At 40.3% G+C, this 17,360-nt stretch overlaps 1 protein-coding gene across 1 annotated transcript in view; it reads right to left on the reverse strand.

Annotated features, from left to right (window-relative positions):
- Nucleotides 1–1,185: 1,185 nt before the first annotated feature.
- LOC139384843 (kinesin family member 6) overlaps nucleotides 1,186–17,360 on the reverse strand; it is a 185,134-nt gene continuing 168,959 nt past the window's right edge. Inside the window, exons 20-21 of the mRNA XM_071129739.1 lie at nucleotides 6,355–6,470; nucleotides 1,186–1,443 (exon numbers count right to left, since the gene is read on the reverse strand). Coding sequence (XP_070985840.1) covers nucleotides 1,427–1,443; nucleotides 6,355–6,470 — 133 coding nt within the window. The 3' untranslated portion in view covers nucleotides 1,186–1,426. The remainder of the gene's footprint in view (nucleotides 1,444–6,354; nucleotides 6,471–17,360) is intronic.

Genomic DNA, 17,360 nt, shown 5'->3' on the forward strand with positions numbered 1-17,360 from the left:
TATGCAGGCCATGGAAGAACTGGGACATTTTCAGCTTCCAGGAATTGTGTACAGATCCGTGAATTATAATTCTGAAATATGAGGTGATGGAGGCGGATTAATGGTATGACAACGGGCCTCAGGATCTCGTTACGGTATCTCTGTGCTTGCGATAGAATGCAATTGTGTTAGTTGTCATAGCCATACATGTCGTCTGTGGTTGTGAGGCCAGCTGGACGTACTGCCAAATTCTCTAAAACGATGTTGGAAGCGGCAACAGCTCTGGTAGACATTCCTGCAGTCAACAAGCCAATTGCACGCTCCCTCAAAACTTGAGACATCTTTGGCATTGTGTTGTGTGACAAAATGTCCCCAGCACAATGTGCACCTGTGTAATGACCAAACTGTTAAGGATCCGCCCCTTTTTTAAAATTTTTGCCTAAAATTACATACCCAAATCTAACTGCCTGTAGCTCAGGCCCTGAAGCCAGGATATGCATATTCTTGGTACCATTTGAAAGGAAACACTTTGAAGGTTTTGGAAATGTGAAGGAAAGTAGCAGAATATAACACAATAGATCTGGTAAAAGATAATAAAAAATAAAAATAAACATTAATTTGTATTTTTTTTGTACCATCATCTTTGAAATGCAAGAGAAAGGCCATAATGTAGTATTCCAGGCCAGGTGCAATTTAGATTTTGGCCACTAGATAGCATCAGTGTATGTGCACATTTTTAGACTGATCCAATGAAACATTGCATTTATGTTCAAAATGTTGTATCAAGACTGCCCAAATGTGCCTAATTTGTTTATTAATAACTTTTCATGTTCAAAACTGCACTCTCCTCAAACAATAGCATGGTATTCTTTCACTGTAATAGCTACTGTAAATTGGACAGAGCAGTTAGATTAACAATAATTTAAGCTTTCTGCCAATATCAGATATGTCTATGTCCTGGGAAATGTTCTTGTTACTTACAACCTCATGCTATGTTAGCTCAACCGTCCCATGGAAGGGGCACCGATCCCGAAGAAGTTCAGCTCCTTGATATGCCACACCTGTCAGGTGGATGGATTATCTTGGCAAAGGAGAAATGCTCACTAACAGGGATGACCCACACACCACTAGTGTTTGTGAGAGTGGGTGAGTGTGTGTGTTTGTATGTCTGAGAGAGAAAGTGGGTCTGTGTGTGTGTGTGTGTGTGTGTGTGTGTGTGTGTGTGTGTGTGAGTGAATTTTAGTCTTCCTCCAGTTCCCTTTCATCCAACCAACATCCATTCTAACATAATTGAGGCTTGGGTTTCATGTGGACATGTGAGAGCATCTGGGTTGAGTTCATTAGGCACCAATCGCATAGATCCTATGTGTGTCGAACACATTCAGATGTTCCCGGGTGGCACTCCTTCACTTCTGCTCGGGATGCAGCCACAAGACAAGCATTTTGGTCATGGCAGAGGTGGCCCTGAAACACAAAACATACAAGACAATGAAGTATAAATGGGCTTAGATCCCATGACACCCCATATCAAATGCTTTCCATACAATAGATCTTGTTATACCAATCATATTCTTTGTTTCAGATGCACAATGTTTGACTAATATGGGGTACGTTTGTTTGAAAGGTTTAGAGGGAGAGGGAGTAAAAGTATTTTATTTAATAAAATAAATGTTTAGAACATTGATTAAAAGCTTCAGTTTTTACACTTTATAGTTTCTGTAGGTTCAAGACCAATTCTACTATTACAAACCCTGTATCTTCTTATGACAGAGTTAGTTGCATGATTGAGAGAGAGAAGAAAAAGGGAAAGAGAGAAAAGGGGAAAGGGGAGAGAGAAAGAGAGCGACAGAAAGGGGGAGAAAGTGTCCCCTTGTTTGCACACCTGAGTGATTAATGTGGAAAGTTCCCTGCCTCTAGACCCACCTGCTCACATTTTTGACGTGACCTGGGAATGACATTAGCTCCTTTTAGCCTTGTTACTGATGGATTCTATTAAAATGTAACGTTTCAAGTTAAACTGTAGTTTGTTTGTATCCTGTGTAGTGAACGATTACTGTGAGTATTAATGGAATTTAGGCCATGAAACTGTGTGTATGCTAATTTAGAAACCAGGACCTAATCAGATAAGAGGAAATGGCCTCGGATCAGAGAGCAGTGTCAGGCCCAGAACAGAAGATGGACGGGGTGTGATTCTGACATTTGGCTAAACAAAGAGAGGACCATGGACATTCCACAGGGGAAAAGAGGAAAAGTCATCGGGGTCATAAAATGTATAGCTGGGGCGGTGACACCTACAAGGGAAGAGTATAAAATGTGTTGTGATCTTTCTAAATGGATGCACTCAGCTGACTGTATCCTTGGTATTAAACACTTGAAACTTCTCTTGAGCTTTGTATCAATTCCCTATTGCAAAAGGGTTGCAATAGCCTTTTTCTTTTTAACATTGCCCTGCTGGAGTCTACCAGCTGATCAGGTAACACTTTATGAGCCACCTGTTTATAATGTATTAATAAAGGAGCGATATGGGATTTAAACAACAACAAAGCGGGCAACCTGTCACTCTTTTTGGTAAACAGCTAAGGAATGGGTCTGGAGAAATGTAACCACTCAAATGCATAGACAAATCTATGGATGCAAGGACTGACCATCCATGAGATCGAAATAAAATACTAATAATAATTGTAAAGATGTTTTGAAGTGATACAGTGTTTGTTTACAATGACATAAAACACACATATCTCCTGATGGGGTGAGGCAATTAAACTAAATCATGAAGTAAGCTTACAAGGCATTTACAAGTTACATTGCTCAATTCTCAATGGCTGTATATAATTCATTTCAAAGTCCAAAAATGTATGTACCAATAGCAGACTGCCTCTTTTGGCTTTAATACATATGATGCTAATAATAATAATACATGTAATTTGTATAGCGCTTTCATTATTCTGTCCTCCATAGTTGGGGACTTGAAGCAGTAGGGGGGTGGCTGGAGTTTATGTTATAAGCTTGTTATTATGATATAACACTCACAGAATGACCAGCTGATGGGACCGTAGGGGAAAAGCAAAAACATGTCTGTCAATAAAGTATAACTCTTTGTTGTTTATAATACAGTATTGTCACAGCTGATGAGGGAACTGATTGCAAAGTAAAAATCTGATAATAAATAACATTTCAGGGGAGGCATATTCAAACAATTGAGATTTAGGACATGGGAAGTTTGAACTATATTTTTCCCCACTTGGCTGACAATTTATACCATTGCGATTAATGCTAATTTGCGGTGTGTACAAAAGGGAAATGGTAGCAGGTCAGGCGACAAGATTCTCCAGAGGAATCGGTTAGAAACGCATCCAACTGGGTCAGACTGCTCTGAACTCTAATTCACATATATGCGATGGTCCTTAGTCGTCCCGTGTACCACCAATTTAATTATACCTTAACCCGTGGTTGAGGTTTTCTTTTGTTTGTCCGGTGTAGTTGAGAGTGACAGATTACACCTCTTTAGCACACTTAGGCTCGTGTCTGTGTTTAAACAGCAGCCTTTCTGCTCCTGTGACAAGGTAATACACCAGCCTACAGTTGGAAGGGCCCACAATTTGGGCAGCACGCACAGCAAATACCAAATAGATGTTTGTTGAATTGGGATTTAGGATGAAACCAGGCTCGAGGGGTGATCAATCCTCTTCTGGCTGTACCGGGTAGAGATTTAAGAGCAAATGTGGACATTAACCTCAAACCAATTAGCCACTATGTAAAACTGTAAGCGGGAACACTCTTATAAAAAAGTGTTCCAAAAGTGTTCTTCGGTTGTCCCCATAGGAAAATCGTTTTTGGTCCCAGGTAGAACTATTTTAGGTTCCATGTAGATACCTCTGTAAAAATAGTTTCACATGGAACCAAAAAGGGTTCTTCAAAGGGTTAACCAAACTGTTTTAGGTTCTAGATAGCACCTTTTTCTCTAGCAGTGTACAGCCTGAGTGTTCACAGTAAAAGTGACAGAAATTGCACAGAATGCTCACAACGTTCAGGTTTCCGCTCACAAGAACTGAAATTTGCTAAGTGCTGGAAAAAATTTGAGGGAACATTGGAGTCCAGCGTGTCTGTCTAGAAACTAGTGTGTGACAGTTTTGTGAGTGCGACGAGACCTTTCAAGACGAGGGCTGCGGAGGTTGTGGGAATTCTAGGAAAGCAAAGCAAGAGGGACTGATGGTCTGTTCCGTACACTGCCACACACTAACGTAAAAACTATAACTATAAAACTGCATATACAAAACATTAGAACACCTTCCTAATATTGAGTTCCACCCCCTTTTGATCTCAGAACAGCCTCAATTTATTCGGGCATGGACTCTACAAGGTGTCAAAAGCATTCCACAGGGATGCTGGCCGATGTTGACTCCGGTGCTTCCCACAGTTGTGTCAAGTTGGCTGGATGTCCTCTGAGTGGCACACATACACAATCCATGTATCATTTGTCTCAAGGCTTACAAATCCTTCTTTAACCTGTCTCCCCCCCTTCATCTACACTGATTGAAGTTGATTTAATAAGTGACATCAATAAGGGACCATAGCTTTCACCTGGTCAGTCTATAGTATGTCATGGAAAGAGCAGGTATTCCTAATGTTTTGTACAATCAGTGTATACAGGGCATTCAAAAAGTATTCAGACCCCTTGACTTTTTCCACATTTTGTTATGTTACAAGCTTAATTATAAAATGGATATTTTTTAAAATCCTCTCATCAATTTACACACAATACCCCATAATGACAAGCAATTTTTGCAAATGTATAAAAATAAAAAAAGAACTGAAATATTACATTTACATAACTATTCAGACCATTTACTCAGTGCTTTGTTGAAGCACCTTTGGCAGCGATTAACCTCGAGTCATCTTGGGTATGATGCTACAAGCTTGGCACACCTGTATTTGGGGAGTTTTCAAGCTCTGGGAGACTTGAAAGGAACTCTGGAGTTCTTTCAGAGTGACCATCGGGTTTTTGGTCACCTCCCTGATTGCTCAGTTTGGCCAGCCGGCCAGCTGTAGGGAGAGTCTTGGTGGTTCGATACTTCTTCCATTTAAGAATGATGGAGGCCACTGTGGTCTTGGGGACCTTCAATACTATAGAAATACTTCGGTACCCTTCCCCAGGTCTGTGCCTTGACACAATCCTGTCTCGGAGCTCTAAGGACAATTCCTTCAACCTCGTGGCTTAGTTTTTGCTCTGACATGCACTGTCAACTGTGGGACCTTATATAGACAGGTGTGTAACTTTCCAAATCATGTTGAATCAATGGAATTTACCACAGGTGGAGTCCAATCAAGTTGAAGAAACATCTCAAGGATGATCAATGGAAACAGGATACACCCGAGCTCAATTTTGAGACTCATAGCAAAGGGTCTGAATACAAACGTAAATAAGGTATTTCATATTTTGGTGTTTTTTGGGGGGCAAAAACATCTAAAAACCATTTTTTTTGCTTTGTCATTATGGGGTATTATGCGTAGATTGATGGGGAAAATATGTATTTAATCCATTTTAGAATAAGGCTGTAACATAACAAAATGTGGAAAAAGTCAAGGGGTCTGAATACTTTCGGAATTCACTAGTATCTGAGTATCCTTATTTGAGGGAGACATAGTTCTACACCATTGCACACCATTTTTGCATATGAATGGCAACCGTAACGTTTTATACAGATAGAGAACATTTTTGGAATGCAGCAATTCACGTTTGGTTTGGTCCCATGGATTGGTTATATACGTGTTATAAGTATATTTATTTTAGATGCACATAAATTATCTCTGCCATCTTGTTAACAAGGAAGCTGCAAGTATTTTGAGTAATACCGTTATGTTTTAAGCAGATAGAAAAAGTTACCCTAAATTAGTGCTGCACTCATTATAAAATAACTATTTTATAGTTAATAACTCATTCCACAACCTGTCAGTGACTTGTTTGATCTTAAAGTGTGGGTGCAGTCCTAATTCACAAGGAAATGCAAAGTGTGCCTGGCTTGTGCCTGGCTTAGAAGTGAGCCTATAGGCCTGGCAGTTCCAGGCTGCAGAGAGTGAGGACTGGCAACTTGCTGCTGTGGCATCTCCTCACCAGGAGAGAGCAGTATTGAACTAGACTGGGCTCTGTGTCGCTGTCAGCAGTACTACAAAGGACCATGCTCTAGTTTCCCCTAGGTATAGATCTAGGATCAGCTTCCCCTTCCAATCAAACTAACCCAAGATCAGCGTCTAGGAGCAACTTCACCCTAAACCAAGAACCACACTCTTTACTAGTTGGTGTATATAGAGGCAGAGTGCTTTAATATCATGTAAATTGTGGACCCAAAGGATGTATTTAAATAGTGTGTACAGTACCTGTCCTGTTGAGCAGGTTGTGTCGGGCCCTAATGAAGCCCAGGATGTCTGCGTCTGTCTGCTGGTCTCCAGTCAGAGGGAAGAAGGACTTTGAGAGCTCAGTGGAGGACAGGGCTCTGGAACGAACGAACGAACGAACGAACACACACACACACACACACACACACACACACACACACACACACACACACACAGTAAGACACACTAAATCGCTTCAAATTAAACAATTTTGTCAATCCCACCCCTCTACACACACAGGCATCTCTTTGTTACACTCACACACACATTTTAGTAATTTAGCAGACGTCTCTTAACCAGAGAGACTTACAGTAGTGAGCGGATAAAAAAAAATATATACACCATGGGAATAGAACCCACAACCCTGGCATTTTTTTATTTGATAAATTAGCAAAAATGCTTAAAAACCTGTTTTCGCTTTGTATGGACTTGGTCTTTTACCAAATAGGGCAATGTTCTGAATACCATCCTTACCATGTCACAACACAACTGATCGGCTCAAACGCATTAGGAAGGAAAGAAATTCCACAATTTAACTTTTAACAAGGCACACCTGTTAATTGAAATGCATTCCAGGTGACTATCTCATGAAGCTGGTTGAGAGAATGCCAATAGTGTGCAAAGCTGTCATCAAGGAAAACGGTGGCTACCTTGAAGAATCTCAAATATAAACTATATTTTGATTTGTTTAACACTTTTTTGGTTACTACAGGATTCCATATGTGTTACCCATAGGCAGACACATAGGAAGGAACCTGCTAGCACTGATTTAGAGAAATTATATTGCGTGAAAATTCTACAGACCAACTGTCATCAAAGGCTTGACACAAACTTGGAGCCAGAGAACTAACCTTTATCAATGCAGGATGTTTTTCTTTGAAATAGTTTGATAAAAACAGTGATTATACAGTAACAAAAGAGATGATTAAGGTTGATGAATTTCACCCTGGGGGAATCAGGGCTTGTTTTCATCATGTCCCAGGCATTTCTACAACAATGAGATGTGGTTATCACATTGCCCAGGAGAAAGGCAGGTCTGGGGTTTCACACACTGAATGGTACACCTTATGACAGCTTCTGGTGTATTGATGGGGAAGCCTTCATATTATATAGTGATCGCACTCTACACTTTTGTGCGCGTAGATATGGTTGTCCTTGTTCGATAGAGGCATTGTGCGTCTTTCAGCGATGTTCCTATCGCCGGATTCATTGCTAAATACATAAGCATTTTTTCCACTCTCTGAAAGACAACAACTTGTGTTGGGAGGTACTTCCTGTTCTGGCCTCCATCCTTCCCCAAGGCTTGAATTTGAAAACAACACAATCCTTGGGCAAAACTGAATGAACTGACCAGAGGCAATGGTTTCAAGTGATTCCTCTCAGCAACACAAATTTGAACATGGAGCATTTTGGTATGTTCTATGAGCTACATGGTGACATTCAACCATACATGTTTCAACTGGAATATAGCGATGAGGATTCGAAACGAAGTGTTGGATTAAGCTGTTAGAAGCTCAGCTACAGCCAACGTAATTTTTTCTGCAAGCCACCAATTAACTTTAGTTTATCTATTGAAACTCATATTGAGTATTGCCTGCAAACATACTACCCTGTAACAGTGGGGTGAAAACAAATGTTTCTGTTTGCTAACTTAACTAGGTAGCTAGCTAGGTAGCTAAGTTAGCTAAACAACTACAGGTAGCCATATCAATGACTAAAAATAGAAGAGGTTTTACAATTAGAGATCTTTTGTATCTCGGTTGTAAAATGTCTTCTCCTTTTAGTTCTAGATATGGCTGTTAAACAGCAAGCTACAACATTGCAACCAGCCAAGTAAAGCTAGGTTAACCAGCAAACGTTAGCACATGACTGGAGTTGGCTTGTTGCTTGGCGCCTGCTAACTTATGTGTCACACCTCGTGTTTGTAACTTGTTAGCAAACATGTGTAACATCAGCAACTAAATTGTTTTACTAGCTAACTATGTGACATAATTGACAAGGGTTGACATTGGTTATGATTATGACCGTGGATGCATTTAAATCATAAAATTATAGGCATGATGCAAGATAGGATTCCAAGATGTAAATAACAAGTATTGTATATCCAGCAAGCTAGCTGGCTAAGTGTACTAGCAAACAGTGAGGAGAAACAATAATACAATAAATCTCAAAAACTGAAGCTGCCTTTAGTATAAAAATATTTGCCTAAGCATGCCTGATAGAAATGTCTGTATGTAGACCTGCCAACCTAAACTCAACAAAAAAAGAAACATCCCTTTTTCAGGACCCTATCTTTCAAAGATTATTTGTAAAAATCGAAATAACTTCACAGATCTTCATTGTAAAGGGTTTAAACACTGTTTCCCATGCTTGTTCAATGAACCATAAATAATTAATGAAAATACACCTGTGGAACGGTCGTTAAAACACAAACAGCTTACAGACGGTAGGCAATTAACCTCTCTTGGGTAGGGGGCAGTATTTTGACGTCCAGATGAAAAGCGTGCCCAAAGTAAACTGCCTGTTACTCAGGCCCAGAAGCTAGGATATGCATATAATTGGTAGATAACACTAAAGATTCTAAAACTGTTCAAATTATGTCTGTGAGTATAATAAAACTGATTTGACAGGCGAAACCCAGAGGACAAACCACCCCCCCCCAAAAAAAATCAGCCTATCCCTATTTTCAATTGCAGTTCCTAGGGCTTCCACTAGATGTCAACAGTCTTTAGAAAGAGTTTCAGGCTGGTTTTTGGAAAAATGAGCCAGAAATTGAAGTTTTTCTAGGTGCATTTTGTATGCATTTGGATGGAGGGAAACTGGGTGGATTATTGACTGAAGCGCGCCAGCTAAACTGAGTTTTTATGGATATAAAGAAGGACATTATCGAACAAAAGGACCATTTGCGATGTAACCTTTTGGAGTGCCAACAGAAGAAGATCATCAAAGGTAAGGCATTTTTCGCTATTGTCGCACCTGCCTGGTTGAAATATGTTTTTCATGTGTTTGTATGCGGGACGCTGTCCTTAGATAATCGCATGGTTTGCTTTCGCCTTAAAGCCTTTTTTAAATCTGACACAGCGGCTGGATTAACAAGAAGTTAAGCTTTATTTTGATTACACTTGTGATTTTATGAAAGTTAAATATTTATAATACTATAGTTTGAATTTCGCGCTCTGCAATTTCACTGAATGTTAAGAAGTTAACCTCTCTGGGATATGTGGGACGCTTTCGGCGAAAGCAAACGATACTATTATCTGAGAATAGCACCTCCGTAAACAAAGAGAGAAACCATATTTCAACTCTGAAGGCGCGACACAAAACGCAGAAATAAAAATATAATTCATGCCTTACAGTGCTCAGACTGTCCGCAATAGGCTGAGAGAGGCTGGACTGAGGGCTTGTAGGCCTGTTGTAAGGCAGGTCTTCACCAGACATCACCGGCAACAACATCGCCTATGGGCACAAACCCACCGTCGCTGGACCAAACAGGACTGGCAAAAAGTGCTCTTCAGTGACGAGTCGCGGTTTTGTCTCACCAGGGGTGATGGTCAGATTTGCGTTTATTGTTGAAGGAAATAGCGTTACACCGAGGCTTGTACTCTGGAGCGGGATCGATTTGGAGGTGTAGGATCCAAGCTTCTTTTGTTGGCACTGCAATATGTCCCATAAACATCACAAATGGTCCTTTTGTTCGATTAATTCCATCGATATATAAAATGGATCAAACGTGCCAAAATGTCCATTTATTTGGCGCGTTTGATCCAGAAAAACACCGGTTCCAACTTGCGCAACGTGACTACAAAATATCTCAAAAGTTATCTGTTAACTACTTTTGTAATACAACTTTAGGTATTTTTTAACATAAATAATCAATAAAATTGAAGACGGGATGATCTGTCTTCAATACAGGAGGAAAACAAACTGTAGCTAGCTTTCTGGTCACGCACCTCTATCTAACAGTACACTTCAAGTGACCCTCGTTCAAGATGGCTCTTCATTACACAAATTAAAAACCTCAACTAATTTCTAAAGACTGTTGACATCCAGTGGAAGCGATAGGAACTGCAAGAAGGTCCCTTAGAAATCTGGATTCCCAATGAAAAACCATTGAAAAGAGAGTGACCTCAAAAAAAAAATCTGAATGGTTTGTCCTCGGGGTTTCGCCTGCTAAATAAGTTCTGTTATATTCACAGACATGATTCAAACAGTTTTAGAAACTTCAGAGTGTTTTCTATCCAAATCTACTAATAATATGCATGTCTTATCTTCTGGGGATGAGTAGCAGGCAGTTGAATTTGGGCATGCATTTCATCCGGACGTGAAAATACTGCCCCCTGTCAACAGGGCACAGTTATAAAAACTTAGGACACTAAAGAGGCCTTTCTACTGACTCTGAAAAACATTGAAATGCTGCATGCTGCAAGCAGGCATGAGAACTGCAGATGTGGCCAGGGCAATAAGTTGCAATGTCTGTACAGGGAGACAGAATGGACAGCTGATCATCCTCGCAGTAGCAGACCATATGTGTAACAACAGGATTGGTACATCCGAACATCACACCTGTGGGACAGGCACAGGATGGCAACAACAACTGCCCGAGATACACCAGGAATGCACAATCCCTCCATTAGTGCTCAGACTGTCCGCAATAGGCTGACAGAGGCTGGACTGAGGGCTTGTAGGCCTGTTGTAAGGCAGGTCTTCACCAGACATCACCGGCAACAACATCGCCTATGGGCACAAACCCACCGTCGCTGGACCAAACAGGACTGGCAAAAAGTGCTCTTCAGTGACGAGTCGCGGTTTTGTCTCACCAGGGGTGATGGTCAGATTTGCGTTTATTGTTGAAGGAAATAGCGTTACACCGAGGCTTGTACTCTGGAGCGGGATCGATTTGGAGGTGTAGGATCCATTACGGTCTGGGGCAGTGTGTCACAGCATCATCAGACTGAGCTTGTTGTCATTGCAGGCAATCTCAATGCTGTGCGTTACAGGGAAGACATCCTCCTCCCTCATGTGGTACCCTTCCTGCAGGCACATCCTGACATGACCCTCCAGCATGACAATGCCACCAGCCATACTGCTCGTTCTGTGCGTGATTTCCTGCAAGACAGGAATGTCAGTTTTCTGCCATGGCCAGTGAAGAGCACGGATCTCAGTCCCATTGAGCACTTCTGGGACCTGTTGGATCGGAGGGTGAGGGCTAGGGCCATTCCCTGCAGAAATGTCTGAGAACTTGCAGGTGCCTTGGTGGAAGAGTGGGGTAACATCTCACAGCAAGAACTGGCAAATCTGGTGCAGTCCACGAGGAGGAGATGCACTGAAGTACTTAATGCAGCTGGAGGCCACACCAGATACTGACTGTCACTTTTGATTTGAACCCCCCCTTTATTCAGGGACACATTATTCAATTTCTGTAAGTCACATGTCTGTGGAACTTGTTCAGTTCATGTCTCAGTTGTTGAATCTTGTTATGTTCATACAAATATTTACACATGTTAAGTTTGCTGAAAATAAACACAGTTGACAGTGAGAGGGCGTATCTTTTTTCCTGAGTTTACCTACCTAGGTACATTTGTACTGTCTGGTCCCTGTGTAAAGGTTGAGGGTTATGCCATATTTCTTTCTATTAGGCTAAATATTGTTGTAAATGTAATCTCTGTGCCTGTGCACATGTATGCATATTCAACTAGTCTACCCTAATGTTGTTGTTATGCTGGCACAGTTCAACTGTCATTCAAACTACAATAGAGTTCAATTTATTACATGTTTTTGTCATACAGACAATACCATGGTTTCTGGGCTTCTTCCCGGAGTGGATTCTGGATACAGAAACATAATTCCTTTGCCTGCGTGTCATTGTATAAGACATTATGCGGGATTTCAAGCAAATAACTCACAAGGAGCTGAATGGCTGTTTGATCATGAAAACACTCCTCCCACAGCTTTACAAGTATTCCCTGAACTTTACTACACTGCTCATACTGTATTTTCTTAATACATGTTTCTTTGTGAATGGCAATTTCATAATGAACACAAGTTCTCTTAGCTACAGATTGTTACACCAGATAATGTGATTTAACCAAAGATTTTTGGTATCCATTACTAGGAGTTACAGGATGGGTACTGTTTGGTGTAGCACAGAGAATTTTATACCAATCTTAGTGATGCCGTCTTTGTCCTCAATTCGGGAAAAAGGAGTCTCATAAAATGTATGTGTCCAGTTGCAGGGAGTCAGTTTGAATTAATAAAATGCTCCATTATTAAAATAAATACTTTTTTTGCTCCATGAAGTAATCCAATAATGTGTACGTGTCTATTTTAAGTCTTCTCTCATTGATCGAGACAGGACTCTGTCATCATGACATGCAGCACTTTGGTGTGGACACCCAGCTGTCTCAATTAATGAGAGAAGACTTGAAATACACAAGATGTTGGCAAAAATCTTTGGGTAAATCACATTATTTGGTGTAACAACCAGCTAATTATTAGAATCAGGTGTGCTCGATTGGAGTGAGAACCTACAGGATGGTAGCTCTCTAGGAACTGGGTTGGAGAGCCCTGATGTAGAACCACCAAAAAATATATATATATTGATATTTTCAATCAATATTCTAAATTTGTCTGCCTTTATGGATTCACAGAATATATTTATAATCAGCTGTACAGGGCTCTGTAGCATCAAACAGATGCTAGACATCCAGATATCCAAAGAATATTTATTTCTCAAAATCTAATATACAGGGGAGTGTACACTATTGAATGCTAACTCAAGAGATCTGGGTATTCAACAAAAATGTTATATGGTAAAAGTAACATACACCATTGTTTTGTATGAACAGTGTAGTCCGAGTGTCTCAGGTGAGTCCGAGTGTGTCTCAGGGGTAAAGACGCACAACTGCAGAGAACTGTTCAAGGGGTCTGAATACTTTCCGAATGCACTGTATATGATTTAGCTGATGGCAGGACTGTAACATTAGTGTCATGACTCTCCTGTGAGGATCCAAGGATCAGGTTACAGTGGGTTTTATGACACCTCACTTCGATCATAAATTGTAGGCAGCAGACGATTCCTTTTGGTTTCTACTTTGGGCGAATGGAATGTCTCTTTGTTACAGAAGAGTTTGCTGCCAAAAACTTTAACGTCAAACAATGAACACTGGGACAATATATTTCAACATCCAAATGTTGGGAATGATGAGAGACGGAATATGGAAAATTAATATCAATAAATTGGTATAAAGACATTATAACAAAAACATTGTAACTTGAAGAGCTTTTACACTGTGTACATCTGGTTACATCCTTTAAGTTGTGTAGAAAATATAAAGGATAAAGATTATGTTTTTGTGACGATAAGATTGTGATGTTAGTTATCTAACAAGATCATAGTAAATTATGATACCTTGCCTCGTAACTAGCCACGCCCCAGGTAGCCCAGAGAGTGTGTCAGCATGACGTAAATGGTAAATGCCCCCTTTTTACCCAGGGCTATAAAGGATTGAGTTAAGAATTAACATATCGGACTAGACGGACTACAAGTTGCAGCTAGGTCCACATTAGTCCCAATCCTGAGAATCAGCACGAGGTTGAAGAAGACAAAAGGAACCTCTAACAATCAACATTACAGTTGAGTAGCTGTTCTAAGTACTGTATCTTAGAAAGTGAATTTAAGTATGACCATCCGGTTATTCTCTTCAAATCATCGTCACCTACACTGCTCTCATCGCCACTCTGGGGTTCATCGACACGGCTGATTAGCCGTCCTCAGAAGACCACTCTTCCAGAATGAGTGCAAGTAAACAGACAACTAAGAAGAAGGACATTGAGACCTTTTGTGGGCAATCAGAGACTTACACCTGAGAACAAAGAAGGCCCTCCGAAGGAGAAGGTCCAATCGACCCTCCTCACAAAGCTGAACCTTTTCCACAAAAGCCTGGGCCCAACAGAGATACGTGACAAAGACATTCAACACGTAAATACATACATTACTTATTTCCCAAAAGAGCGGCAGTTAGGGGCAAGGTATTAGGGTTATTTTGAGTGTAGTTCCCAAATGTATCCAAGCGTTGCCTCTTTCTCTCTCTCTTTAACTCTCCATCTTGTGTAACAAGTGTCATATTGTGTTAGTCCACTAGGAACTTGTTGTCATCATATTTGGTTTCTAATCAATAACCTATACAGTGTGTGTGTACTATGTTATCATTTAGTTTGTTAGTAAATAAATAATAAAATAAATTTGTGTGGTACGGAATGATTAGTAAGACTCGGGTTTGTGCAGATTCACGAAGTCTGCGATGTTCAGAATGAGACTGATATTAGGAAATTATTCATTAGTGACTTATGAAATCTATATATTCTTGAGTTAATTCAGGAGACGGTAATTCGTTAAACAACTTTTTTCCTAATGAGTTAATTGTTACATGATTAATTTAATCTAATAACAATTAAACATAGTAAGTAATTATTCGATGAATAACAGTCATCACATTAATTATAGTCACGTCGCGACACTAGATAACTTAGATATCTTGCTAGCCTAGCTGGACTAACTAACATTAGGTTACCTCTAATCTTGAATCTTCCGTAATGTTGTGAAGGAGAAAAAAAAGAAGATGGTATCGCATCACTTCTCAGCTGTCGTCGAAATGGATTCCCCATCAGTTCAGCCTGAAAATCCCTCTGAAAATCTTTGGTCACAGTAAGTTGCATCATTCTTGAGAGCCGCAAGCCACTGGCAGCATTGGGGTAAATCTCTGGTAGGTAGAACGGTGAAAGATAACTACTTTTCACGTTTGTTTTTAATTAGCACAGCTAGGTACAGAACCCCACACAGACATGATGACAAACGTTACTGAAAAACAAACATTGTAATTTTTTTTTTTTTTTAAATGCCTAAAGAAGTTCTGAGATTGCTGTGTGTTGTTCATTCGAAGTACACAATGCCATTGTCCAAGTTTGTGGGCATGCCACATCTACCTTAGAGGGAGGTATCTGAATTCGCTATGAATGACGGACTTTGTGGTTCACTATGAGCAGACGAATAAACAGGAAGTCAAAACTTCCCGATTCTACCAGTGAAATGATCATGTGAAAATTCTAGCTTGTGGTTTGGATAATTGTGATGTTTATGATAAAAACGTAATACTGTTAATATAGTAATGACCATATGCCCTGGGTGAAATTCTTAAAGGGTGAAATTCCCCTTTAAGAATAAGAAGTTTAGTTTGAGCAGCTATTTTGTACCAGCAGGGAAAACCTCAGTGAGAAAACCATGAGAAAGTAAAATATTCCTTAATTTTATGGTTTCTACACGTGCTGTTTTTATGCAGTGGGAATGTTGAGCGTGAACTAGCTGTGAAAATGTAACCGATTATTGTGGATTCTGTCACGACTGGCCTACAGACAACAAGGTAAGAAGAATTTGACCGAAACAAATTTTGGATGAACTATCCTTAACTTTCTGATCAGTGCAAATGAAAGAAAGGAGACAAGGAAAGGATGCCACTTTAAACTTTTGAGATACAGTCTGTTTCCAGGACCCCCGTTACGTTCCCACTAAGACAAATGTTTTACGTTGTCGCTCACAAAAAAAAGGGAACTAACAAATGCACCAAAGTGAAAAGGGTGGTGTTTTAGGAGGGGTTCTCAAAGACATGGGGGCATGGGGGTGGCCACTGAAAGTTGACTAGCAACAAGCAACTGGATCCTAAAAGGCACCCAGCATGAGTGTCCACTAAATTTGCCCTAGAAAAGGCTAACCAAAATAAAAACCCACGTCAACTTATAATATGGAGTTAAAAGTAAGGGAAGAACACAAGAGAAGAGGTTTTGTTTTCCCAAACTTAAAGAGGAAGACTTAAACACCTGCCAAGTGGAGCATTGGCTCTGCAGCTCTTAAATACTAGCTAACGACTGATCAACGTGGCAACAGCTGCAAGACATCTTGACCAACGAGGATGATTGCAATCAGTGCACGTCCACACTTAAACAGAATCAACCTTGAAATCGAAAAGTGAAAATGGAGAAAAAACAAAACCTGTAACAAAAAATATAGTCCATGTATTTATTGGACAAGTTTTCTCACAACCAACCACACCATAATCAACTTAAATGCGTCGCTCCTTAAATGCACTGCTTTCTCCAATATAAACATGGGGGCCATACTTGCAAACATAAGCAAGCGTTAAGTTTAATGGGTTCTCACGCACAAAATGCAAATCAGCCAGTGAAAAGCATCAATTTATTTGCATGTAACTGAACTTAAAATTGTAGCTGGTCCCATCAGATAACGTACCTTTGAGAGAAAAAAATGTGATTACTCGTTTAACAACATTTTATTTATCTGTTATTTTACCAGGTAAGTTGACTGAGAACACTTTCTCATTTGCAGCAACGACCTGGGGAATAGTTACAGGGAAGAGGAGGGGGATGAGTGAGCCAATTGTAAACTGGGGATTATTAGGTGACCGTGATGGTTTGAGGGCCAGATTGGGAATTTAGCCAGGACACCGGGGTTAACACCCCTACTCTTACGATAAGTGCCATGGGATCTTAAATGACCTCAGAGAGTCAGGACACCCGTTTAACGTCCCATCCGAAAGACGGCACCCGACACAGGGCAGTGTCCCTGGGGCATTGGGATATTATTTTTATTTAGACCAGAGGTAAGAGTGCCTCCTACTGGCCCTCCAACACCACTTCCAGCAGCATCTGGTCTCACATCCGGGAACTGACCAGGACCAACCCTGCTTAGCTTCAGAAGCAAACCAGCAGTGGTATGCAGGGTGGTATGCTGCTGGCTACAGCAACATCTCTTTCTCTGAGCAATTGTATAATTAGTATAAAATAATTTCCCAATTTTTTTAACACAAAATATAGCTCAGTTTCTGAATTATTTTAAACAGTCATTATTGCTCATCTTTATCAAAGGTGTAAATAATTTCCGACCCCACTGTATATGAACATTTGTCAGGTGGTATAGG

The sequence above is a fragment of the Oncorhynchus clarkii genome, chromosome 26 (assembly GCF_045791955.1).
Source record: "Oncorhynchus clarkii lewisi isolate Uvic-CL-2024 chromosome 26, UVic_Ocla_1.0, whole genome shotgun sequence".
In the NCBI taxonomy this organism is placed as follows: domain Eukaryota; kingdom Metazoa; phylum Chordata; class Actinopteri; order Salmoniformes; family Salmonidae; genus Oncorhynchus; species Oncorhynchus clarkii.